The sequence below is a fragment of the Rhincodon typus genome, unplaced genomic scaffold (assembly GCF_021869965.1).
Source record: "Rhincodon typus isolate 14 unplaced genomic scaffold, sRhiTyp1.1 hic_rhity00000890, whole genome shotgun sequence".
Classification (NCBI taxonomy): domain Eukaryota; kingdom Metazoa; phylum Chordata; class Chondrichthyes; order Orectolobiformes; family Rhincodontidae; genus Rhincodon; species Rhincodon typus.
Genome location: NW_025966528.1, coordinates 8,050 through 35,127, shown reverse-complemented (window position 1 = coordinate 35,127; position 27,078 = coordinate 8,050). Strand labels below are relative to the sequence as shown.

At 43.9% G+C, this 27,078-nt stretch overlaps 2 protein-coding genes across 2 annotated transcripts in view; one reads left to right on the top strand and one right to left on the bottom strand.

Moving 5' to 3' along the window:
* The window catches only part of ddx47 (DEAD (Asp-Glu-Ala-Asp) box polypeptide 47), a 14,958-nt gene extending 485 nt beyond the window's left edge, over nucleotides 1-14,473 (top strand). Inside the window, exons 2-9 of the mRNA XM_020516769.2 lie at nucleotides 111-229; nucleotides 1,034-1,105; nucleotides 1,732-1,848; nucleotides 3,450-3,596; nucleotides 3,675-3,812; nucleotides 4,469-4,539; nucleotides 10,306-10,435; nucleotides 13,926-14,473. Of these exons, the coding sequence (XP_020372358.2) occupies nucleotides 111-229; nucleotides 1,034-1,105; nucleotides 1,732-1,848; nucleotides 3,450-3,596; nucleotides 3,675-3,812; nucleotides 4,469-4,539; nucleotides 10,306-10,435; nucleotides 13,926-14,048 (917 nt within the window). The 3' untranslated portion in view covers nucleotides 14,049-14,473. The remainder of the gene's footprint in view (nucleotides 1-110; nucleotides 230-1,033; nucleotides 1,106-1,731; nucleotides 1,849-3,449; nucleotides 3,597-3,674; nucleotides 3,813-4,468; nucleotides 4,540-10,305; nucleotides 10,436-13,925) is intronic.
* Nucleotides 14,474-16,183: 1,710 nt separating this feature from the next.
* The window catches only part of LOC109917002 (matrix Gla protein), a gene marked incomplete at its 5' end in the record, with an annotated part of 11,211 nt that continues 316 nt past the window's right edge, over nucleotides 16,184-27,078 (bottom strand). The window contains 4 exons of the mRNA XM_048592252.1: nucleotides 16,184-18,580; nucleotides 21,873-21,948; nucleotides 23,956-23,991; nucleotides 26,042-26,077. Coding sequence (XP_048448209.1) covers nucleotides 18,448-18,580; nucleotides 21,873-21,948; nucleotides 23,956-23,991; nucleotides 26,042-26,077 — 281 coding nt within the window. The remainder of the gene's footprint in view (nucleotides 18,581-21,872; nucleotides 21,949-23,955; nucleotides 23,992-26,041; nucleotides 26,078-27,078) is intronic.

Here is a 27,078-nt window from a genome sequence, read left to right as displayed (position 1 = left end):
CCCTGGTTATCTGGGAGGGTGGAGGGCGGTTACCCTGGTTATCTGGGCGTTTACCCTGGTTATCAGGGAGGACGCTGACTGGTGTTAACTATTTGTTGTCTCTGTGCCAGCAACCCCAGGCCGCCTGATCGATCACCTTCAGAACACCAAGGGATTTAATCTGCGAGCACTGAAATACCTGGTGATGGACGAAGCAGATAGGATTCTCAACATGGATTTTGAAACTGAGGTGTGCGAACTGTAGTGTTCAGATTTTCTTGGATTTGTTTTATTATTTGCTGAGCTGAGTAAGATGTCCTCGTGGACACAGCAAACGTGCTGTATCATGGAAGGTGGTGGAGCAGATATTGTCGCTCGCTCACGCGCGCACTCGCTCACGCACTCACTCACTCGTGTAAAATAAACTCCCAAAGATTCTCTGGAAATGCTTGTGTGCTCTGGAATCTCCCTGCCTCATCGTCAAACCCACTCACATCACCAGTACAAGGTGTGTCCTAGGATAATATATATTTCTTGACCAACGTTGCTAAAACATTATCTGGCTGTTGTGCAGTTGATTGTGGGACCTTGCTGTGCATGTTGGCTGCCTTGTCTCCCTCATTACTTCAGAAATATGTCATTAGTTGTGATGCATTTTGGGGTGTCTCAAGGTCAAGAAGGATGTTGAATATAAATACCAGTTCACCTTCTCTGAGAGTGTTTGGAGGGGAAGTACAAATCCTGCTGTCTCAATATGCATTGCTGAGCTATGGGAGGCAGGGGGATTTAACCTGTCATCGGTACAGGAGCCAGCAGATGGAGCCATTGCCTAATGACCAGCAACAATACTCTCAGATTGTTCTGTGTATCAGAATCCTTTACTTCCAACCTCTTTCAGTTTCAGTGTGAGATGAGCAAATATATGTTTAATGGGAGATTTAAAACAGTACATGTTCTAGTGCTCAAAACCACTTGCCTGTTAATTGTGATATTCTGGAGTAGTTTTTTGTCCTGTGATTCCTTGTTCACACCAGCCTACTCCTTGTTTTTGCAGGTCGACAAAATTCTCAAAGTGATTCCAAGGGATCGGAAGACCTACCTGTTCTCTGCAACGATGACCAAGAAGGTTTACTGTGGAACTTTTAATATATCTCTGAGCGTGGGGGTTAGTGTGGAGCCTATTGGGTGATGGTGGGGTGGAGGGAGTTGCTGTCGTGAGCAGCAAGATCCCAGGTTCAGTCTCTGACCTGTGCTGAGTGAGATGCTCACAGGTATCCCAGTAACACAGCAAATACAGAAATAGAAGGGAGTTCAGTCGGCTGCAGCTTTGGTCTCAACACATCTCCAGCTTTGTCACGTTAACAAACCCATTCTGAGTCAAAGTCATGGAGTCATACAGAACAGAAACAGGTCCTTTGGCCAACTCGTCCATGCCGAACAGGTTTCCTAAACTGAGTTAGCTCCATTTGCCTGTGTTTGGCCCAAATCCCTCTAAACCTTTCCGATCCATGCACATGTCCAGATGCCTTTTAAATGTTGCCTCCACCGCTTCCTCTGGCAGCTCGTTCCATACACGTACCATCCTCTGCGTGAAAAAGTTGCCCCTCAGCACTCTTTTAAATCTTTCCCCTCTCACTTTAAACAGTGCTCTCCACTACCCTTGGGGAAAGCCCTTCGCAGTTTGGAGAGATATGTTGTGCATTTAAAAGCTGCTTCGCTATTTCTGGCTGAAATTTCCTTGCTCTCCACCAGGTACAAAAACTCCAGCGAGCAGCATTGAAAGATCCTGTGAAGTGTGCTGTTTCAACCAAGTACCAGACTGTGGAGAAACTGCAGCAGTATTATGTGTTTATTCCCTCGAAGTTCAAGGTAATGACTGTCGTTGGAGCCATGGAATACTGTTGCTGTTTAGATACCAATCATTATCGGATAAATCTAACTAATTATCACAGTTACTTTCTTTAAATTAGCTCTTCACCAGATTCCTTTCACACTCCAGTACCACCTTTCCGGTGAGATTGGGGTATGTGATTTTTGGGGTGTTGGGGCAGCTGTGTTAGCACAGGACAGAATAAGTATAACTGCAGGAATGATCTTGTATGAGAAGATGTCGATTCCATATGGATGTTATCATCTGATATGGTCTGAAGGAATGTCTGAGACCAAATGGAATATGGTGAATATGTTAGTTAAGGGTTAATTGGGTGTGAATTGGTTAGATAATGATGGGGAGCTAGTATTCAGTGGGGAGTGGGTTTTTATGGTGAATGGTAACTGAAATAAAGATCTGACTAGTGATTACCATTGGAGGCAAGAGAAAATTCACTTGGATAATCCCGTGTATGAAGGAGGGACTTATGAGGCGTAGTGTGGTCAATTTAACCTGCACTCGCTGGAAATTGGAAGAGTGAGAGGTGAGCTGATTGAAACATAGAACATTCTTTGCATCTACTGTGTCAAGATGCCTGAGAGATTGTTTCCTATTGAGGGAGACTCTGGGACCAGAGGGCCTACTCTTGGAATAAGAGATCACTCTCCAAATTTTAATCTGAAAGAGAATCAAGGGTTATGGGGAAAGTGGACCAGAAGGAATTAGCTCCGAATAAGAGTTTGCCCTTTTAAGACAGAAATGAGGAATTTCTTCTCCCCAAGAGCAGTGAAGATTTGGAATTCTTTAGGCAGAGAAGTGGATTTGAGGATTATCAGATCAGCCATGATCTCATTGAATGGTGGAGCAGACTGGATGGGCTGAATGGCCTACATTTGCTCCCACGTTTTGTGGACACTAAATCAATCTTTACCCTGTCATGTGGGCCTCCTGAGGTTACCGTAAAACCATAAGGACTGCCTCCAGTGCCAGTATATTTTCCTTAGATAAGGGGACAAAAACTGTTGAAAGTAGTCTCGATGTGATCAGACTAGTGTCTTGTATCGTTTTTGCAAGGCATTCCTATATTTACTGTTCATTCCCTTTGGAATGAAGGCCAGCATTCCATGCAAGGTGCACTCCCATATCTCTGTGTTGCGGCTTTCTGCAGTCTTTTTCCGCTTGTATAATATAAAAGATTTTATTTTAGTTTGAATCACTTTTCCCTAAATGATATGAGTGCACATTTTAAAAATTATATCTGTGCCTATTTTTAAAGATTCTCTGTTTATTTCTCAGTCTTGGCCTTAGTAAATGTAAATCATGTTTTATACAAGATAGAGTTGAGAGAAATTGCAGAACTTTCTTCACAGTGGCACCTTGTGGCCAGTGCTGTAATTATACTGTGACAGTTCACACAGCAACATTACATTGGAAATGATCACATAGCAACTTACAGTGGCCACAAATGTCATGACAAAAGCATGTAGTTTTGTGGGCAGAGGTGAGTTCCCTACTTAAAGAAGATGGAGAATTTTATAATGTGCATGTGATAAGTTGCTAAGTTCTGGGTTGTTTCAAAGTTTGCTGTTTCTCTCTATAGGATTGTTACTTGGTTTCCATTCTCAATGAGCTGGCTGGAAATTCCTTCATCATCTTCTGCAGCACATGTAACAACACACAGCGCACAGCACTGCTCCTACGCAACCTTGGCTTTACCGCCATTCCCTTACATGGCCAAATGAATCAGGTGGGCTGCTTTTCTTCATACCCTGTCACTGTTGTCCTGTGGTTAAAACTATTCACTTACTTTCTTTACCAATTACAGAACAAACGATTGGGAGCTTTGAATAAATTCAAGGCTAAGTCTCGGTCGATCTTGCTGGCCACGGATGTAGCAAGTCGTGGCCTTGATATTCCACACGTGGATGTGGTCATCAACTTCGATATTCCTACCCATTCAAAGGTAAAATTTCCAGAATTGTAATGTGGAAACAAATGGAGCTAACAGCACCTCATCTGTTGAGTAGCTGTGGACTGTCTGCATTTCGTTGTACTGGAAGATTTCCACGAGTGGTGTCCATTGGTCACTATGTTGAATAAACTGATGTCAACCTGTGCACTGTACCTGAGAGTGCAGAGAAATACCAGCCAGAGGTTAGGCTACTGCCATGTTGTTCTCAGGCCCTCATGCAAGGTTGGGATAGTACCTGCTGCCATGTTCAGTCTTCTGAGACTTGGCACTGCAGTTTTCCGGTGAAGAGGGGAAACAGAGGGGTTACAGCAGGCGGCTGCAGCTCTGTAACAGGGTATGGCTTCACTGACTCTACCCTGGGCATTTCCCCACTCTCCCCACAGAGCCTTCCACCCCATCATCCCTGACCAGGCTCCCCCCCCACACACACCTTTCCCTGCCACCACCTTGCATTCCCCTTGCCTTGCCCCAGCCCCTCCTTCCCCTGCATCCTCTCCCCACCCTAGACATATCCCCCCCTTCCCCCACACTGTCATGTACTAAACTCAGTTGCTTTGTCTTAGTGCTTGTGTGCTGGGTTTTGGGGGTGGGCAGCTGCTCCTTCTCCAAATGACGCTGGGTTTAGCTGGCTCTTGTTTCTCTTTCAGGATTACATTCATCGTGTGGGGCGGACGGCCAGAGCAGGACGGGCAGGCAAGGCCATCACCTTTGTCACCCAGTGAGTTCCACTTTCATTGTCGAGCCTCCATATTCACACCCTCCTGCCTCTGGTACAGTGTGCCAGACTGAACGGGTTTGTGGATGTGTTTTGGGGGGCGCGTAGTGAATGCATCCTGTTTAGTTTGTCTCAGTGTCACTCACCCCCATTGCTGCAGGTCAGGTGTTGCCTAAAGGAAGTGAGATTTTTGAAGCATACAGGAGACAATCTCCCACGCAGTAACCTATCAGTGAATAAACAACCTGCACTCAAATTGTTGCTGTACTCCTGGCAACTGCAACTTTAGTCCAGGCTCCAAATTTCACTTGTACTTATTAAATCTCAAATCAACTTAGTAGGAGTGTTAGAAGTTTCTTGAGGAATGTTGTGCAATCATCAGTTGGCAGTCTATCTTGGGAACCAATCTATTTTTGAGACTCAAGGTATATTTTGTCTGGGCACAGGATTATTTTCAATTTGTTGAGGCAGTTGTGATGGATAGTGGCTTGGAGCAGAGCTGAAAATGCATCATCTGAGCAGGAGTGAATTTTAAATTCTCGTTGTGGGATGGTCTCCTAAACCCTGCCGACTTTCTCAGCTAAAGCTGGTTCCCCCATTCCCGAATTAAGCTCTTGTGAGTTTGGACAGAGGGTTACTGGCCATATGACCACATGAGCAGCGCAGTTGCGTTCAGTCCGTTACCCTTCCGCTCCATAGACCAAACTCAGTGCACAGTGATCAGGATCACAAACCCTCACAGTTTCCTGCTCTTTAATACAGATGGACTGATGGTGCCTGGACTGTGTCTCTTAATCACCAAACCCAGCTCAACTCTTTCTGCTCTCTGTTCCTGGATTCACTCAATCCGTCATAGGAAAGGCTGCCTGTCAGCTCTTGTGATTCTACTCATTGCTGAAGTTAAACATTGAAAACCTTTCTTTTCAGAAGTTGTTGAGTTGACCAAAACACACCCACTGCTTCCAGTCACTGAGGAGCTGAGCCCCACTCTGTCCCATATTGTCCTGTCGGGGATTTGACTCCTGGTAATTTGGGTGTGATTTTATTCAGTTTTTCTGTCTCTTGTGCTGGTGCTGTGTGGTTTCAACGCCTCTAACTCAGAATGGACAGTGCAACACCTCACTGAATCAGTTCTGATTCCAGTTTCTGCAGTTTATTTTCCCTTCCCTGCAATCTATTGCTATGGGGAGCCGAGGTTGCTTGGGAGTGTTGTGAGGGACTTCAGTAGCTCTGGGTGAGTGGTTGGAGAAAGGCTGAGGAGGGGATTGTACTGACTGTGTGGTACAGCCAGTCTGCAGCTAGAGACCACTTTCCCACCACAGGACCAGTTTATTTGTAAAGTCTTGCAATTTCTGTCGCTCTCTATCAGGAAGACCTGTATTTATATAGTGTCCTAATTGACCTCGGGATGTCCCAAAGCATTGAGCACTGCGTATTGAGCTCTTAAACTGTAGTCGGTACTGCACTGTAGGATACAGCTAGGTAATTCTCACAGAGTGCTGGAGGGTTTTTCCTAACATTGAGGTGTTAACCTAGTAAAGCCACACAGCAGGATGACTGGTGTGCCCAAACAGATGAAGCAGCATGAGGTAGATAGGGCTAAGCAATCCTGCAACCAGTGGCTCCGATTTAAGCTCTACAGTCCTGGTACATCCAGTCTTGAATAGTTGTGGACTGTAAAACAACTAACAGGATTTGGGGGCTTCACAAATAGCCCCATCCTTAACGGTGGAGGAGACCAGCGCATTGGTGTAAAAGACAAGACTGTGATATTTGCATCCATCTTCGGCCAGAGGTGCCGAGTGGATAATCCACCTCTGCGGCCTGCTGAGGTTCCCAGCATCTCGGATACCAATCTCCAGCCAATTCTGCTCACTTTTCATGATGCCAAGAAACAGCTGAAAGCACTGGATAATGCAAAGGCAATGGACCCTGAAGACATTCTGGCAATGGTGCCAAAGATTAATGCTCCAGAACTGGCCGTTCCACCTGCCAAACTGCCCTTGTGTAGCTACAACATTGGCATCTAGCTGACAATGTGGAAGATTGCCCAGGTATGTCCTCTGCACAAAAAGCAGGGTGAATTCAAGCAGATATTATTGCCTCATCAGTGAATGGAAAGTGTTGTTGACAGTTCTATCACCCATAACTTGCTCAGCAATAACCTGCTCGTTGAAGCTCAATTTGGAATCCACCAAGGGACCTCGCACCTGACCTTATTACAGCCTTCTACACACACAAGGGGAGGCGATAGTATAGTGGCATTGTTGCTGGTCTAGAGGTAATGCCCTGAGAATTTGAATTCAAAAATAATCTGGAATTAAAAGTCTAATGATGACCATGAAACCTTGTTGTACAAAAGCATTCCATAGGGAAGGAAACTGCTATCCTTACCTGGTCTGACCTATATGTGACTCCTGATCCACAGCAATGTGGTTGACTCTAAAATTGCCCACCAAGCCACTTAGTTGTATCAAGCTGCTTCAAAGCATCAAAATAATGGACGAGTTGGCACTAACCTAGGCATTGAAACAACAATTGCACCCTCGGCCTATTCAACCCTGCAAATATCTCCTCACTAACATCTGGGGACTAGTGCCAATAATGGGAGAGCCTGCAGACCAGTTAAACAGCAGCCTTATACAGGCATACTCATGGACTCATACCTTACACAGAATATCCCAAACACCACCATCACCGTCCCTGGATATGTCCTGTCCTATTGGCAGAGGTGGTAACACAGTGATATACAGTTGGGAGGGAGTTACTCTGGGAGTCCTCAACATCGACAACAAGCACCATGAGGTCTGAAAGCATCAGCTCAAACATGGGCAGGGAAACCAACCTCAATACTACTCCATGTTGAACATCACTTGGAGAAAGCCCTGGGGGTATAGAATGTGCGCTCAGTGTGGGCCTTCCCTGACTATTACCAGGAGTGGCACAGCAGCACGAATGACTGAGCTGGTCAGGTCCTAAAGGACTGAACTGCCGTGTGAGGTCTGCAGCAGATGGCAGCCAGAGCTTTGGTTAATGTTTCATCTGAAAGACAGCACCTCCGACAGTGCAGCGCTCCCTCAGCACTGACCCTCAGAGAGTGCAGCGCTCCCTCAGTATCGCATCTGGGCTCAGGGATCTATATGGGCTAGGACTTGCGAGACGTTTGTACCTTTGCTTGATCCTAGCAGTGTTCTGACCCTGTGAGGGGGAAAGCTAGCCCACAGCATGGAGTGTATTCTGGATGTTTGCTGCTCTGGCTGCAGTGTTTCCAGGGCTTGTAGAATAGGGGGACACATTGATAACAGCAAATTCAGCACTGCTGTTCTAGCCCAGGTTCCTTTTTGACCAACTGACTGAGGGCAGGTCGTGACTTTGCCCAGGCTCCTGACAGAACAAAGTGTCGATGAAATAGAAAACAAACTAGGTGATTGAACAAAGTCTGTTTGTAATTTAGTGCAGTCAGTTATCTCACCTCAGCTGTGCCAGCTGTAGGTCCAGCCCCTCTCCTGGCTACAAACCGTACTGTGTCACTGGGTGTGGACTGAGGACTGAAGTAAACAGAAAAACAGCTTGTTTTACAATGGAAACTTCTATTTATTAACAAGGAAAATCGCCAAGCAGTCCCACACTCTCTGAAGTCCTTGGATTTTACCTGGTGGCTGGGCCTTGTTAACTTTAGATACCAGATGGCTGCTTGCTGAATGAGGTCATTTTATTTTTTCCCCTGTATTCAGAAATGTTATCACACACAACTGTGCGACCTTCCAACCAACAAAATTACTGTGACTTTTTGCTTTTTTTTAAAACCAATAATCCCCACAATGAGGTCATTTTACTTTTTTAACATTTTAACCTATTTTTTCCGTTCACCCTGTTCAGAGATGTTGTTACACATCTCTGGAGCAGGCAGAACTTGAACCTCGGCCTCCCGGTCTAGGGTTAGGGTTAGGGTTGCTACCACTGCACCACAGGAGGCCCCCCTTAATTTTTCTAATCAACCTGTTCAGAAATGTTATTACACACCTGTGGAGCAGGTGGGTCTCCTGGTTCAGGGTTAGGGACACTACCACCACTATGTCACAAGAGTTTCTAATGAGGTCATTTTACATGGAGCCTTTTCGTTCAGTGCAGCTGTGACTCTGAATGATAAAGGAGCCAGAGCAGAAACAGAGTTCGTCTTTCTCCTGACACCAGGTCGCTCATGGTTCAGGCCTTTTAGATATTTGATAGGTCATGTCTGGAAATGAGTTGGGTTTTATCTCTGAGCTGGAATACCGTGGAGCTTGAATGCAAGAAGCTGAAGTTTGTGCAGTATCCTGTTTGATTCAGAGCTGAATTTACACCCGTGCTCAAACTGTTGTCAAGACAACTTGTTTCAAACGTAATTGTAGCTGCCTTTTCCATGCCTCATCTCTTCTGGCCTCAGACAATTAACTTAAGTGCTGCAGAGCTTCCAGTTACAGGTGTTCCGCAGTGAGACCAGCTGCTAGGGGCCGTCCAGTTGGTGATGGGATGGAGTGGTTGTGAATGGGAGGTACCAGCTCTCACTTGATGCCTGAATACTGTTGCCATTCGTGGAACTTATTCATACAACTCAGTGGGTGGGTCTCCAGGAGATGAAGGACAACAACAACTTGTATCAATAAAGCACCTTTACCATAGTGATACTACCTAGACACTTCACACTAGCGAATGTCAAACAGAATTTGACCCTGAACCATGGGAGGCAATAGTGGGAAAAGTGACCAAATGCTCAGTTAAAGAAGCAGCTTTCAAGGAATATCCAAAAGGAGGAGAGCGAGGTAGGGGATGTGCAAGGAGGGCATTCCAGAGCAACAAAGGATGAAGTAACATAACCTTGTCTCTGAGGGAGGGAAATGAAGGTTCATTGGACTGATGTATAGAATGAAGGTGAGAACTGATATTGCATCGATCTTGTTGAAATGTGTAAAGGTTTTAATGGGTTTGGAGGGTGTGATTTAGCAAACCCCCCCCCCAGCCAGCTGGGGAATATAGAACACAATGTCACATTCTCAGAATAAGGGGTTGGCTCGTTTAGATCTGAGATTGGAAATGTCTCCATTCAGAGACTTGTGAATCTTTTGAATCTTCTGCTTGACAGAGATGGCAAAGCTCAGTCATTAAAGTATGTTCAAAGTAGGGGCTGAAAGGTGTTTGGGTACAAAGGGAATGGGATGGTGCAGGAAGTGAGGACATCAGCATCATCTCACTGATTTGCAGAGCAGACTGAAAGGGCAAAACAGTTGTTGTTTGAGCAGAATTCAAGTCAACACTTCTAGTGAGAACCTTTTTTTAAGTTAGCCAGTCTCCATAAAACTCTGAACAGGTCTGGCAGCATCTGTGGAGAGAAATCAGAGTTAATATTTCAGAGCGAGTGACCCTTCCTCAGAACTGACACGTTAACTCTGATTTCTCTTCACAGATGCTGCCAGACCTGCTGAGCTTTTCCAGCAACTTCTGTTTTTGTTTTTGTTTTTGTTTGCAGCATCCACAGTTCTTTCAGTTTCCATAAAACTCTCCCCTACTGATTACTAGCTCCTAGTATTTTTACAATGGATTCTCACCCAATTAATCAATCAATCAATCATCTGATCCCTCATTCCATTAGATCTCGGGTGTTCCTTCAGACCATATCAGATGATAAAGATAATTCCTGTCTGTCTCTAATGTTGGCAGTTAGTTGTTGATGTTATGCCCTGTGCTTCTGAGCTGCACCTTCAGTTATTGATGTGCTGATGTTGTTGTCAGGTATGACGTGGAACTGTTCCAGAGGATTGAGCACCTGATCGGGAAGAAACTCCCAGCCTTCCCCACGCAAGAGGAAGAAGTAATGCTGCTGGTGGAGCGGGTTACTGAAGCGCAGCGATTCGCTCGAATGGTATGCAAACTTCTCATTTCAATCCTGTGTAGTGTCTGCTTGAGGATTCCAGTGTATGCAGAAGAGAGGGGGGGTCTGTTCTATCAATTATCATTTCTCAGTCTGTGTCCCCTTAATCATCTTCAGCCCAGACCTCTTGGATCTCTCTTCCCAGTGTAACTCCAAGCCCTGGTAACATCCCTACGTCTGTATTCCTGCTTTCTTGTGGCTATTTTTATTCTGCCTACAGTTGATACCAAACTCAGTATGCTGCACTTTGGCCTAAAGTCCTTGTGTAAGACCAACATTCTATTGAAGACACAAAACCAAAGACCTATTACATGCTTTCTATGGCTTTATTTTAATATCAGCAGCTTAATTGATCCTTGTGTCTGCAGAGGAAGATATCACACCTCTCTTCCATGTAAAGTCTTGATAATTAAGTGAAATTTCATTATCCTGTTCTAACTGCACCGATTCACATTGTTCTGTGTTGAATTTAATCTGTCTGCCCTTGAAGAATGTTAACTTGTAAAAATATATCTTCAGCAGCACAGTTTTGCCAAAGCGTGGTTATCCTAAATAAGCCAAATGTCAAAGCTGCTGTTAGCCCAACTTTGTAACTGTTTTGTAAAAAATTTGTGTTGGAGCCTGCATTGCTTATGATGAGTAGGAAGTGGTTGTAATCCCACCAAAACTTGTTTAGTGGAAGTGGTTTGGCTGAATGGAAGTTTCCATTGTGTAATTTATCTGCTGTTTATGAATTCTATCTTGAATCATTGTTGTATTTGAGTCCTGCGCTGAACTATAAATTTACAGAATTAACCATTCCAGATGAATCACTATAACATGAGATTAGTTTGGAGCAGCTCCAATTAATGTTCACAAAACAATGGAAAATCTTACTCATTCTCCACCAACATCCCCCTCCCCCACCCCACCCCACCCCACCCCTTGTGGTACTGAGCACAGGAGAGGCTTAATGCTGTGGAACGTGCTCAGTTAGTTTAAATGCTTCCTGGGGCTCTGCAATGGGCCTGTCTTAGATGGATTGAAGAGGCAAGAAATCAGTCAAGTGTTCTTACCCTGATCACTGTCTTGATGGTTGATACCTGTGAGCATACATCAAAATTCCATGTGTGAATGATCACAAATGAAAGGTGTCTGAGGTTGGTGCTCATGGAACTGACTCACAGAGGGAGAGAATAGACTCTGTTTCTCTGCAGCAACATCAAGCACTGGCAGACAATCGAAACTTGTCCAGACACTTGCAGAAAATCTCCAGTGAGCTCGATAATTTGTGAAATCATTGTTTTTTTCCCTCTAACAGCAGCCTTGGTATTCAGCTCTAGTCCCAAGACAGAAATGCCTAGCACTTGCCAGTTTACATAACTTATGCTGGGCTGCAGACTCGTCTGGATTTGATTTAACCTAACGAGCGACATCATCTGCAGTCATATCTAGAGGCAGCTGTACTCTGTCCTGGATGATCATAACTCCACCTCAGTTGCTGTGGCTTCCACTGTCTTTCCCACTTGGTTTTCCACGTGCTGGGAAAGGTCATTCTGGGACATGGTTCACATACTGTGTCCATTATGTAATCTGGATCTGCCAGAAGCCTTATTGGCACTCTGGTCAGGACCCCTGCTGGTGAATTCATGCTCAATGAGACTTTAGCATGTTAAGAATCATGCTGTTTTGCCAAATCAGGAATTTTGCGTAATTTCTTCAATGGTTTAGAATGGCCAAGTAACTAAAACCACTTGTTTTGATTATTATGTAAACTGCTAATCTGATTTGATATTATGAAGAGTGTTTGAGCATGTGAGCTAAGTGTACTCTGTGTGTGTGTGTGTGTGTGTGTGTGTGTGTACCTGGTATGTAGTGTTTTACCCCACAAAATACATAGCCTGATGGAGGGGGCAACAATGGCCCAGTGGTTATTGCAAGCGTAGGAATGTTTGTGATTATCAGTGGGAGCGAGATGTTATTTTTGATTTTGACAAATCTTACAGAGCCTACCCCTCCTTCTCCACAGTATAAACAAGCTTTTGGGAGCCAGCAAAATGTGATTATGCTTTGTGACATCATTGGGAGGCTGCCATTCGTTGATGTTAATAGGAACATAAGAACATAACAAATAGGAGCAAATGTAGACCATCCGGCCCCTCGAGCCTGCTCCGCCATTCAATAAGACCATGGCTGATCTTTTCATGGTCTCAGGTCCACTTTCTCACCCTCTCACCATAACCCTTAATTCCTTTACTATTCAAAAAATTATCTATCTTAGCTTTAAAAACATACAATGAGGAAGCCTCAACCCCTTCGCTGGGCAGGGAATTCCACAGATTCACAACCTTTTGGGTGAAGAAGTTCCTCCTCAGCTCAGCCCTAAATCTGCTCCCCCTTATTTGAGGCTGTGCCCTCTTGTTCTAGTTTCACCTGCTAGCGGACACATCCTCCCTGCTTCTATCTTATCTGTTCGCTTCATAATATCATATGTTTCTCTAAGATCCCCCCTCATTGTTCTAAATTCCAATGAATATAATCCCAGTCTACTCAGTCTGTCCTCATAAGCCAACCCTCTCATCTCTGGAATCAACCTGTGAACCTCCTCTGCTCTCCCTCCAGTGCCCGTACATCCTTTCTCAAGCAAGGAGGCCAAACCTGTATGCAGTACACCAGGTGTGGCCTCACCAGCACCCTACACAGCTGCAACATAACCTCCCTGTTTTTAAACTCAATTCCTTGAGCAATAAAAGACAAAATTCCATTTGCCTTCTTAATTACCTGCTGCACCTGCAAACCAACCTTCTGTGGTTCATTCCCAAGGACACCCAGATCCCTCTGCACAGCAGCATGCTGTAATTTTTTACTGTTAAAATAATAGTCCCTTTTTACTGTTATTCCGACCAAAATGGATGACATCACATTTATCAACCTTGTACTCCATCTGCCAGACCTTTGCCCACTCACTTAAACTATCTATATCCCTCTGCAAACTTTGAGTCCTCTGCACACTTTACTCTACCACTTATCTTAGTGTCACCTGTAAACTTTAACATACTACACATGGTCCCCAACTCCAAATCATCTCTATAAATTGTACACCATTGCAGTCCCAACACTGATCCCTGAGGCACACCACTAGCCACTGACCACCAACCAGAAAAACACTCATTTATCCCACTCTTTTCTTCCTGTTAGTTAACCAATCCAGAGATCAGAGCTTCCTCAGTTCTGAGGAAGGGTCACCAGACCCGAAACGTTAACTGTGATTTCTCATCACAGATGCTGCCAGACTTGCTGAGCTTTTCCAGAAACTTCTGTTTATGATGCCACATTTATCGGGTGTTTACTCTCTGCTCGCGGGCAGCGTGGCTGAAATGAGTGGCCATTTGCCTGAAACTGTTTCATACTGGAATCAGTGGGTGCATTAGAGTATATCGCAGATGTGATTCTTGGGGATCAAGGTGACTACCGTAACCCTGAATGTGTATACTTTCAACAGGAACTGCGAGAGCAGGGAGACAAGAGGAAACGTTTACCTGAACATGCCGATGATGACACAGAAGAATCTTTGGGTATCAGGCAGAAAGTACCAGGAGGCAAAGCAAGGAAAAGGCCCCGTTAAAGAGCACAAACAATGTGCTAAAATTCTTTTCAAATTGGATGTGATATTTATATATTATTAACTGGACTATAGCTGAATTCTATCAGTTTGATACATTCGTTTAGATATCTGTTCTGAAGACTAGAACTGACAGACTAAACTGATGAGGATGTGTCCTTTGTGATGATGTGCTCCTGTTTATTCAGCAACTCAATGTTCTTTTTATCCATTTTCATTTCCTTCAGTAAATTGCAGCAGATTCTGTTAATATTTAAAACAAATCCTCAACCTGCAAAGTGTCATTTGAGATATGTTCAAAACTGTACAAGGTTTAACATTCTCTTAAATGCTGCACATTCTATCTAGTTGCCACTAATGCTTCAGTGGTCTTGGTGCCAGATACAATATTTATCCAGCAGTGAAATTAAATAACACATAAAAACTCATGTCTGGGTGTTATCCTGCAGTCTGATTCTCTTGTTTACAGACCCTTTTATGGCTGCTTACCTCCCTATCTCTGCAGATTCCCCCAGCTCCAAGTGCTGGTCCTGCCTGACTCTGATCTCTCTTCTTGAGGGAGTCTTTGATCATTTTACTCCATTCTCTCAATTGTTCTTATTAAAACAAAAGACTTGGGAGCGGAAAATAGGCCATTTAGCTCATTGAGACTGTTCCATCATTCAGTGGGATCATGACTGATCTGATAATCGTCAACTCCACTTTTCTGCCTTTTATCCATTTAAATAATATTCAGATCTATTCTTCCCGCCAAAGTGTATAACCTCACATTTCCCAAATTATATTCCATCTGCCAGACTTTTTCCCATTTACTTAATCTGTCTGTGTCATATTCTCACCACTTGTCTTCCCAACTGTTTCTGTGTCATCTGCATTCACTTAGTGAAAAGCATTGGCGTATGAACAAGGCTTAAGAAATGTTACATGTGTGGGTGAGCTCCAAGGGAGACAGTTGCAGCCCATAGGCACAAGGCTAACATTGGGGTGATTGACTGTAAGAACTAGAAGCTGAATCTGTCCAAATGGGTTAGATTTTCAGCCCCCTTTTGCTGTGAATCTAGATTGTCTCTGGGATGAAGTTTATTTTGTGATGGAAAGTTGGGCTTGTATTCTGTGGAAGGTATGAGTTGCTTGCCTTAGAGCATTTCCGTTTCCTGGTCGGTGTAATTGATGCCATGAAATGCTGCCCCCATCAATGGAGCCACAAATCGGGAAGAGTATTTGTTTAGTTGCAGGCAGTTTGGTCGCTTTGCCCAATTGCTGACCTTCCCCATTCTGTCCCAACATCCCAGATGCAGGAAACCAATGTGTACGTGGCTTTGGACTCCAGGTTTTGGGAAATTCTGTCTCATCGAGCAGCCCACACTTGGTGAACAACTGAGACCAATGTTCAGTGATTCAACCATTGCGCTGGCTTAAATGTAATGTACTGACAGGCACAGGCTCTTTGGAAAGATCTGCCAATGTTTATGCCTTTTCCCATCTATCTTCATCTCAGCCCTGTCGTTAAGTCCTTATCCAACTTACCCTTAATGCCTCCATTCTATTTGTCACAACCATTCCCTTTGGCAGTACGTTCGATTTTCCTACTGTTCTCTGGGTAAAGATGGTTCTCCTGGAATTCCCTAACGGATTTAGTGGTGACCATCTTATTCCTGGCTCCCGGTTTCGGATTCCCTGCCACAAACTGAAACAGTTCGTCAATGTTGCCCTTTTATAAAATGAAATACCTCTCTATTCAGTTGCCCCCTGCCTTCTCTTTTGGAGAAAGGTGCCCCAGCTGGTTCATTCTCTGCTGATAAGCTATACCTCTCACGTCTGGTAAATCAATGATTGGAGGGTAATAGTACTGAAGAGGTATGATGGATGCAAGTTGATGGGTGTAGGGTCTTTAGAATGGTAAGTTGGGTGATGAATGGGGAGTTACACAAAGGAACATTAACTGTGAACATGACTCTGTCAGGAGCACAAGTGATGGGGACTTGTTGTGACCACGTCAAATGCATTCTGTTGATAGAACAAGTGATCCAGAAAAAAGTGAATTACTTTTGTTTATTTTTAATCGTTATCATATACTGACATCAGAAACTACAGCCTTTTGCTTAACAAAATAAGAAAATAAATTGTAATTATTTGAGCACAGTATCTTCAGCAGGTGCAACAAAGCAATGATATTGAATCTTAACATCATGTGAAATGAATTTAACTAAAGACACTTGCCTACCCTTGTCCGACCCACTCCTCCACCTCCAACCCTGCTCCGAAACAGTTAATCACTTAATTGAGAATGTCTTACTCCTCCAAACATTGTAGAAACATTTTCAAAATGAAGGAAGTTTAATTTGTGAACCTTTTCCCAAACATTTTATCCTCTGGACTGTTTTAACATGTGATGGAAATCAGGATTGATACCAATAACAATAACCCTCCTGACTGGAATATGTTTAGTTTCTTTTTGGAAGGTGGAACATTGAAGATGAGCATCTTTTGCTGCCCTGGATCATAGCTTTCGAGAGAAAAAAGTTTCAAAACTTCATTTGATTTCTTTTCTGCAGAACTTTTAAATTGGAACGAAAGTGATTCAAAGCCAGTGGCAGGATATGTTTCAAAACAATGTTCCGACTCCTCTTGTCCGACGTAAGTGTTCAATTCCACAACATGGAGACAATTTGCAGCAACAGCCAACTATTAATTTACAAAAAGCCTAAATATCAGCTATGATACAACTGTACAGTCAATGTTGCGGTTTGGAGAAGTGAAGGGGCTAAGTGTCTTTAGATGTTTAAATTATAATACATTGTGCCTTAGACAAAAGTAAACATTAGTGTTGAGTTATGAGAGCCATGCGGGACAGTATGATGGAACCCAGTCGACTACATCATCAAGCATGCACAGGTGTGAGGACTAGTTGGATATCAGCCTGCGTAACATTATTGCACAAATACCGTTGGTAAGATATTATTGCACAAAGTAATTGCTTATGTGAAACTCTTCTTGGCTGAAAATTTAACAGTGGTTAATCTGTTTATTTCCTTTAATGCGCAGCCAAAGGGATTTGACAGAAACATAAATGTTTGATGCAATAGTCGAGTGCCTGCTCAATTGGAGAACACACTTCTCTCGATGAAGGCATTCACTGGATTACAGCTCACTGTTCAGCATGTGTACTTTTACACCACACAGAATATATTCACAGTGACTCAAGCATACTCCTCCTTAAAGAACTTCTCTCACTTTAAGTCTTTTTGTTTTTATCCATTAAATTTGATTGTTACAGAATGATCCCTCAATATCTCACTCAGTCTCCTCCTTACTAAGACCTTGCTGAGTTACTGGTTGGTGGGTTGGATATAACCTCGTTGGCCATTTGATTTAAGGGTGCGGGAGGAGGATTGCTGGAAGGAGTGGAATAATGTAATTAATTTTTATATGAAGGTTATCTTAGCTGAGTATAGAAAGCTTTCCATTTCATGTTGAAATCAAACATGAGCAGGTCAGGTCTAACACGGGTAGTCTACGTCATGAACGCTACTTTCATTCTTAGTGAATAATGTCAATCCCATTGACAGAGAAAGCATTCTTTTATTATATAAACTACTCTATTTGCTTTGATAGGAAATGCCAACACAGGGATGGTGTTAGAACGCTATTCCTGCTAGCAACTAAATAGGGACTAACCCAAACCCTTTCAATTTATAGCTCGAGGTTAAACTGGAAATCAGACCCCATAGGGTGAAACCCTATTGAATATCCACTACAGAGAACATAATGTTGAAGAAAAGGTTTTCTCGAGATTTTTATTCCCCTCTTCTTAAGACAATGCGAGCAAAAACAATGAAGTGAGGTAGACTCAGAGCCTTGGATTTAATATTTCAGTTCTCCTTAATTATTTGTAAAACTAGCAGCATTGAAGGAAAAATGAAGATGGAAAGGAGCAACTGTATTTGGGGAACAAAATCAGCCATGTCAAGGATCTGGAGATAATTCACAGAAACAGGATGGCACATTCCAGGGAACATGAGCTAATGATGAATAAGTTTGGGGAAGAAAGGAATTCTGAGGAAGTGAGTGGGGAATACTTTGGCAAGAAAAGACAGTTGAAAGGGAGATATGTTTGGAGGAGGGGAATCTCATTGAGATGTGTGGCAAGAAGGTTTGATTAATCTTTAAGCTGGTGAGAAGCTTCTTGTCTCTGTTCTCAGGTGTCCTGAGGACCTTTTGAACCGACATTCCAATGGGCTAAGTTATGACCAGCAGAACTAGATTGAAACACACTACAGAAACTCTTCCCAAGATCTTGAACAACGTTGCAAATTATGCAGCTTGATCCACTGTGTCTGACATTTTGTGCAGTATAAAGTACTATGACGTTAATAATGTTTTCTGTCCTACTGGGTTATTATTAATAGTATCCAAAATATTGTATGTAGGCGCTCTGAAATCCAATTCTGTTGGCCAGGTAGTTGCAGGGATAGTAGGACTCACATATCTCCCTGCGCTTCTCGTATGGTGTCTTATAATAATATTCATGGTGCCTGCAATTAAAACAGATTAACATCAACACTAACATAATACAGAGCCCACAGGTTTAATGTTTAGATGACAAGAATCTGTTTTCGATAGGCTGAGAGAAAATCGCAAAATGTATTGGATAGGAACATAAACAGAAATTGCTGGAAAAGCTCAGCAGGTCTGGCAGCATCTGTGAAGAAAAAAATCAGAGTTAACATTTTGGGTCTGGTGATCCTCCCTCAGAATTGATGGTAGCTAGAAAAAAATTGGTTTATATGCAGAAAATAGGGAGGGGGATGAGGTAGGGAGCAAATGACAGGATAAAGGATAGAGCCTGAAGAGAGAAGAGCAGTTGGATAGACAAAGGAGTTGATAACAGTCTGGCTGGGAGGGTGAATAGCTGTTAATGGGGACTGTTAGTGACTAACAACAGGGGGTGTGTAATGGCAGGCTATGTGGTAACAAGGCCTGGTGTGTGGGGTAGGGGGCTGGGACATGGGAGAGTTTAAGCCCTAAAATTATTGAACTCGATATTGATTCTGGAGGACTGTAGGGTCCCCACGCAGAAAATGAGGTGTTGTTCTTCAACCTTGCGGTTAGCTTCGCTGGACACTGCAGCAAGCCTGAGACAGAGATATTGACCGAGTAATAGGGTGGTGTGTTAAAGTGGCAGGCAACTGGAAGCTCAGGGTCTTTTTTTGTGAGCAGAATGTAGATGTTCTGAGAAGCGGTCGCCCAGTCTACACTTTGCTTCCCCAATGTAGAGGAGACCACATTGTGAGCAGCGAATGCCGTAGACTAGATTCTGGGAAGTGCAGGTGAAGTGTTGCTTCATCTGGAAGGTATGTTTGGGCCCTTGGATACTGGGGAGGGAGGAGGTAAATGGGCAGGTGTTGCACCTTCGCCGGTTGCAGGGGAAGGTGCCATAGGGCTGTTGGGGGTGAAGGAAGTGTGGACTAGGGTGTCCTGGAGGGAACAGTCCCTGCAGAAGGTGGACAAGGGAGGGGAGGGGAATATGTGTCTGGTGGCAGCATCTCGCTGGAGGTGGTATAAATGGTGCCTGATCTTCTGGATGTGGATGCTGGTGGGATGGTAGGTGAGGATAAGAGGAACCCTATCGCTGTTGTGGGAGGGAAGAGAAGGGGTGAGGGCGGAAGTGCGGGAGATGGGTCGGACCTGGTTGAGGGCCCTGTCGACAACGGAGCTGGGGAATCCTCAGTTGAGGAAGAAGGTGGACATTTTGGAGGCTCCCTTGTCAAAGTTGGCCTCATCAGAACATATGCGATGGAAACTGAGGAACTGAGAGAATGGGATAGAGTCTTTATAGGAAGCAGGGTGTGAGGATGTATAGTCCAGCTAGCTGTGGGAGTTGATGGGTTTGTAGTGATTATTAGTGGCCAGTGTAATGGAAACAGATGTTGAGGAAGGGAAGGGAGGAGTCAGTGATAGACCAGGTAGAAGTGAGGGCAGGGTGGAAATTGGATGTGAAATCAATGAACATTTTCCAGCTACCATCAGTTCTGAGGAAGGGTCACTGGACCCAAAATGTTAACTCTGACTTTTTCTTCACCGATGCTGCCAGACCTGCTGAGCTTTTCCAGCAACTTCTGTTTTTGTTTCTGATTTACAGCATCTGCAGTTCTTTCGGTTTTTATTTTATAATGTATTGGATAGGTTTGTTTGTGAAATCCATTCATAGTCTCACAGTATTTGCCTGATTGTTAAGGTTATAATAGCTTGGGAGAGGCCATTCAGCCATTGAGTCAATGCCAGCTCTTGGTAGTGTAAGCCCACGTTATCCCCCCGCTCTATTTCCAGAGCGTTTTCCAAAGTTCTCCTGAGATTTCCAAAGAATTAGTGTTACAGATGGTTAAGGACACAGGGTTCAACAGCTGGGAAAGTGTGGGGAGTGGGCATGCTGGGGGGGGGACCTCAGTGCAGGTAAGGCAGGTGAAAGTCTGCACCCTTCCCTTCTCTTTTTCAGCTGTAGTCACTATTAAACCACAGTAGCTCCAAAACGTTAACCTGACGAGATGCATCCCTATTAATTCTTCAGTTTGTAAAGAGGTATTTGTGAGAGTCTCTCTCAGACATGACACTGAGGTGTAAATATGGGCTGTGTGTTCTTTGGACGTTGACTCTTGGCAACAGGAGCTTGAGTGAAAGCAGAGAGGTGAAGTATTGTGTTTGAAATGGCAGTACCCTTATAATTCTGAACTCACTGACTCGCCTTTGCCTATTGCCAACAGTGAACCTGGCACAGCCCAGTAAACAAACTGTAGCCACTTCATTGCTCAACATGTGGGCTTCACGTTTTTGGGAAATGATTAGAGACATTCTTGAAGTGAGCAAGGCACTGTTTCCGGGGGCAAAGCCAAGTGTTCCACGCAGATCCCAGTTTCCAAGAAGCAGCCTTGGAGCGTGTCCTTCCCACTGTCCACCCAAACAATATCCAGTGGCCAGCAGCATTCACCTGGAATAAGTGCATTCGGAGAAATGAGAGTCTGATATCACTGCTGCCATCCTCCCAGGTCATCTCCCTCACTGTCTAACATTTTAGAAACCAGTAATTGGTAGTGCTGCTTCATTTCAAACTAAATTAAACGGCCTCAGTTTTTTAAAAAACTTTGTACCTGCTGTTTGATGATTAGTCCCACCTCTACTGCAGATGCCCAGGTTGTATCTCTATGTCTTTGTCATGAGCTCCCTGCCTCTAATTGTCTACATTGTCCCATCAAAATATCCACATTTTCACCATTTAATTCATTGACCACTGACTAATCCCGGTCTCCCAAAGTTTACAACATAAAACTTCATCTCCCACTTTAAATAACTCTGGCCTCTTTCTTTCTCACTTTCAATATAACAATCTCCTCCCCACCCTCTAATCCACCCACTTACCAACCCCTCCTAATTCTCTCCAGCACTGGCAGCATTGACCTTCAGTTTTCTGGCTTTTACATAGAAACATAGAAAATAGGAAGGCCATTCAGTGATTCTGCTCCATCATTCAATATGATCATGACTGATTGTCCTACCCCAATCCCTTAGCCTCTTGCAACCTGGAGTTGCTTCCTGAAATCCACCTCTACCTCAGCCTCTCTCCTTAAATCTCCTCTAACCCCACCAGACCTTTGGCCCATCTCTCCTAATCTCAGTTTGTCTCTGTTGCCAAGGTCATGGTGTGAAATAGTTTGATGGATGTTGCGGTAAAATGACATACATTTGGCATTGAGTGCAGTGGAGTCCTGGGCAGCAAGCACTGAAGGTACTTCACCATAAGCAACCCATTGAGGTAAGAACTAATTGAAATACCTTTCATAGTATTCCTGAATTGATCTCCTGGACCTCTTCACAACAGAATCAGCTTTATGCTTTTCAAGGAAAGGATCTGGAACAAAAGTTGTGGAAATGATAGCAATGTGAGAAAATGTAGGGCTCCAGAGTCAGAATGTTATCAAGGCCAAACCCTGCACCCCACCTCCTCCTCCAACCCATTCCTCACGTTATTGATTAACAATATTTATAATTTTAAAAAGACAGATTTTATTTATTTCTAAAGTATGTAAAGTTGACAAACCTTTCCTGTCACTGCGATTCCCTTCATATGAACCTAGAAAAGTCAGTTCATTTTGCTTTGCAAGAAACCAGATGCTGGTGGATGCACAGATTTGAATCTGAGGGCAGGGATTGTCACCAGAAACATGTAGGCTGTGGGGGCGGGTGGAGGTGGGATTTGTGGTGCCATCTGGGTGAGTTGAGGTTGGTGGTGTGGGAATTGAAATGGGGTTGTGGGAGTCTGGACAAGTTGGCGATGGGTTGCTGTGCATAGAGGGAGCTGGGCATTGGAGAGATGGGGTCTGCTGGGTGTGATGGGGGTTAGGGAACTATGGAACCAGGATCTGTGATTTGCAAAGGACCCCATTCATTCAATTTGTCTGTAAGCTTCCTGGTGCTGAGTTAAACTGTTTTCAATAGTAGCTAAGACTGCCTGTCTCAGGGATGAATGTATCCAATATTTGGGAGACTACTGGCTACAAATCATTCCTCCCTTCCTGGCCATGAAATAAAACTCTCTCCTTGTTGACTTTCTTCCCTTCAGTGGTTTTACATCTTCAAAGGCCATTGTATTGGCAACAGCTGGGAGCCAGTTGTTGGCTCCTCTACTAGAAACCATTAAACTCTGGGAGTCCTCAGTCAGGACTCAATAGAACTCATTTAATAAGTTTCAACTGTCAAACTGGCAAATAAAGAGCGAGTTGACACTTCTCAGCCTTCATCTGAAGGTTCAGAGTGAGTATCCTGTCTCAGTTACTGCAGTAATTCAGCCAGTCTTTATCCCTAGTCTTTAGCTTTCAGCTTTAGCTGACACCATCACCTAGTCATGATCACTGGGATCTTTAGGTCCACGAAACCTTTGCAGCTGGATCCAGGTGAAGCTGTCTGACTTTAGGATGGTTAATTGCCGAACTGGTTCCCAGACAAATCGATCCGGGGAAAGAGAGAAATGTTGAATTGGGAAGGGAAGGTGACAGAATGTAGATTGGGTTACTAGGGATAGTTCAACAGATGGCACAATGATCACGAGGAGATTAACATCTGAATTCTGCACAATATAAAAGCACCCAGTGTCTTTGTGGCTATTTCTTTAGCCATTTCCTACTTCCTCCAATTCTGAATCAATACCTGACATAGGGGTGGGTGTCAATGAAGATTTTTTTGAAATGAACATGGCAAGGACATTACACTCTGACCCATTTTAAGCTCTGGGGTAGGCCAAGGGCTCAAGACTTGACTCAGTGTAGCTATCCAGCCCTTCCAGAGGAGTGGATCAGGATTAAGAAATCTACTAAGTGCATTGTGACAATCTGTGAACCACTAACATGGCAGTATCTGAGTCACCATTATCATGAGGAAATAACACTGTGTTAAAGAGAGAGTACTCAGCCTGACAGCACCGAAAACCACATTAAACGGGTAGCAGAACGGGCGAAATGGTCAAGGCAGGGAGCTTCAGACTTTCAGGTTCAACACAGCTGAAGGCATAGCCCCAAATGACAGAACAATGTAAGTGAGAACTGGTTACGAGACCAGGATTGGCACAACAGATGGTAAACACAGGCAGCGACTGAGGATCATCTTTAACATCAGAATATGTCACATGGGGGCCTGATGATAGGTTACTGCCCAGGCCTGACATTGTCCCCAAGTCGCACTCTCGTGCCTCTCCAGGTACAGAAACAATGAGCTGAGCACTGACACAGGGCTCTGAGCTTTGGCTTTCTATCCAAGGCCAATGGATCCAAACAACTTCCCCAAGTCATTAGTACACCTGTGGATAGATTACTCAGCAAAGATTGTTCAAAACAGGGACAGATTACAACAGAAACATCGATACCTTGAGCCTCCGAGTGACTTGTTCTTTCTGCAGAATCTGGAATAGAAAGAAGAGAATTTCAGTTCCCCGATTCCAAGAGAGCCTCTGTGTTCCGTTATCAGAATAGTTTTAAACCTGTTCCTCCTGTTGTAGTGATATTTAAATCTGTAACTGTGATGTGTTGTTGAAAGACGGGGATAAATACCTTTAGCATCAGGCTCACTCTTATTCTCAGTTGAGAGGGAACAGGATTTCAGTTTCCAGACCCCACATTCCGACGTCCGAATGGTTTTCAATGATCCCCCTCCCACTGTAAGAACCTCACACAGAGCACTTGGGCAGGGGACAGCTCCCAATGAGTTCAAGCAGAATGGCAAGGCATTGACAACATGGAAACAATGAACTCCTCTGTGCTGGTGTTTATCCTCAACAAGAGCATCCTCCCACATCTCTTTATCTCGCACTCTCCACATTCCCTTCAATCAGTGTCAGCACCCTCGAATCCCTGTTCGACTTTTCAGCAATTGTCAAACAGTTATAGCCCTAAGATCTGGACTCCCACTGAAGGGGAAAGAGTTTCTTTCTGTGAATCCTAATACACATGAATTTTTATTGTAAAGCCCTGTATCAGGGTTATATCCTCAATCTTCTGTTGTCCAGTGAAATGAGCCGGAACCTGTTCAATCTCTGCTGATTGATCGAATCTCCCCGCTCCAGGATTATCCTGGGGAATGGACAATGTGTGGTCTCCATGGAAATGGGGACCGAGTGCGGTTGATACAGTGCAAACTGACCAAGATTCCAGACACCTTTAAAACAACTGCTCAGCTTTTCAATTCTGTCGAAATGAACATCAATTGCATTAAATTATTTGCTCTTCATGACTTTATTAACCTGTATCACTGCTTTGAATGGAGTGTGTGACGAGTACCCCAGATCGCTGAGTTCCTCCTCCGAGTTTACACTCAGGTTTTTAAAGGAATGTTTGTAATCCATTTTCCTCCAGCTAAAGTCTAACCCTTCACCCTCTTGACCCTGAAATCTCTGAATCCAGGAACTCCCTCCCTAACGGCACAGTGAGTGACCCCAAATGACATCAAGAGTTGCAGTTCCAGAAGGCAGCTCACCACCACCTCCTAACAGGGCAGCAGGGTCAGGCAATATACGCTGGGCCCAGCGTGTGTCACCCACAGCCCATGAAAGAATATAAACTTAATCTGATAACAAATCAGAATGTCGAGTAATGTTTCATCAATACTAACTAAGACCCTCAGTTTGATGCCATTAACAGGTTTTGGAATTCTATTTCTAATTCCCAAGACCAAGTTGTTTCTGTAAATGGTGACCAAAACCGATCCCTGAGGAACACCACTTCCCACATTCCCCCCAGTAACTCGCTTTAACTTGCTCTGTATTTGCTGTTTTGTAAGCAGCTTGCTCTCCGTTCTGCTCTTTGTCCCTTGCCCTGTGTGTATTTCAATCATTTCAATAAAGATCTTGTTAATCCTCATGGACCCATTTCCCATATATTAACGCAGTCAGTAATGCCCCACACAGAGAGATCTATAAACCATCATCTCGTCCTGAACTGATCACTTTGATTTTCCTTTTGCCGCTCTGTTTGGAATCTGAAATGGAAATGGGTTTTTGATGATCAAATGGAAAATGAGTGTGAAATCTTCACAATTGAAAAGTGTGTCCCTGTCACACGTTGCTTTTTGCTCACACTCACACATTGCAGCAACCACTGAATGGCTCAGCTCACCATGAGCTGCATTCCCATCGCTCGAAGGGCCAGCTCAGGGTTGGAATGGGGTCAGCTCATTTCACCAGGAAACTGCAGGTTGAATCCCAGAGTCTCCAGGGTGAGTGTGAGTCTCACTTCCTGTCCAGGGCTGAGATTATCCCTAAACTGCACTCTCTGGCCTCCTGGCCCTTCAGATGCAGGAACAATGAGCCGAGCACTGACTCTGGGCTGTGAGGTTTGGCTTTGTATGCAAGGCCAATGGATCCAAACAGCTTCCCAGAGTCAATAGTACAATCGTTAATAGATTACTCAGCAATGATTGTTAGAAACAGGGACAGATTACCACAGAAACATCGATACCTTGAGCCTCCGAGTGACTCGCTCTTTGTGCAGAATCTGGAATAGAAAGAAGAGAATTTCAGTTCCCCAATCCCAGGAGAGCCTCTGTGTTCCAATATCAGAATAGTTTAAAACCTGTGTCTTTTGTTTTAATGATATTGAAATCTGAAACTGTGACGTGTCGTTGTACGATGGGGATAAATACCTTTATATCAGGCTCACTCTCATTCTCTGTTGAATCTTAAACAGGTGACAAGATTTCAGTTTCCAGACCACACATTCTGATATCCGAATGGTTTTCAATGATCCCCCTCCCACTGCAAACATGCCCCACCCTCAGCACTTGGTCAGGGGACAGCTCCAGAGTAGAGCTTTAGTTGGAAATGCACACAGTATTTACAGGGGAGAAGCAGGCCGTTCAATCTAGAACTCTCTTTAGTTCATTATATTTTTCACAAATGTTCTTCAGACTATCTTCATGTTCCTTTCCTCCAGTGTCTTTGTCCAGCTTCTTGTTAAATCGGTCAAAACTATTTACCTCAGGCACTCTGTATGGGAGTGTGTTCCACATTCTCATTGTTCTCTGGGCAAACACATTTCTCTGAAATCTGTCTTGAATTTTTTACAGAACACTTTGCAGGCATTGTGTTGTATTTAGAGTTTCCACAGGAACAGACATCAAACCTCTGTCACCACATTAAGATGTAATTTGTTGGTTGAGTCCTCAGTCAGGTCACACTTTTGTCCCCAGTCTACCAGCTCCAATCTTCACTGAGCCATTGAAACCAATTCCTGACTTTGTCTTGTCTTGTTATTGCAGTCATCCATGTCTGTATTGCACCTCGTTATTATCCAGCCCCTGTTCCTCTCTTCATGATGTGGCTCTGTTTTCTATACGATATATCAAGGCTGGTCACACAACTGTTTTACAGATCCTTCCTTTCAGTTTCAATGAAATCTTCTTGTCAAATAATACTCTAATGAACTTCTCCCGAATACTCCAAACCAGAATTAAACCACTGTTTAATTTTCATTTCTCTGCTTCCATCTCCTGTCAC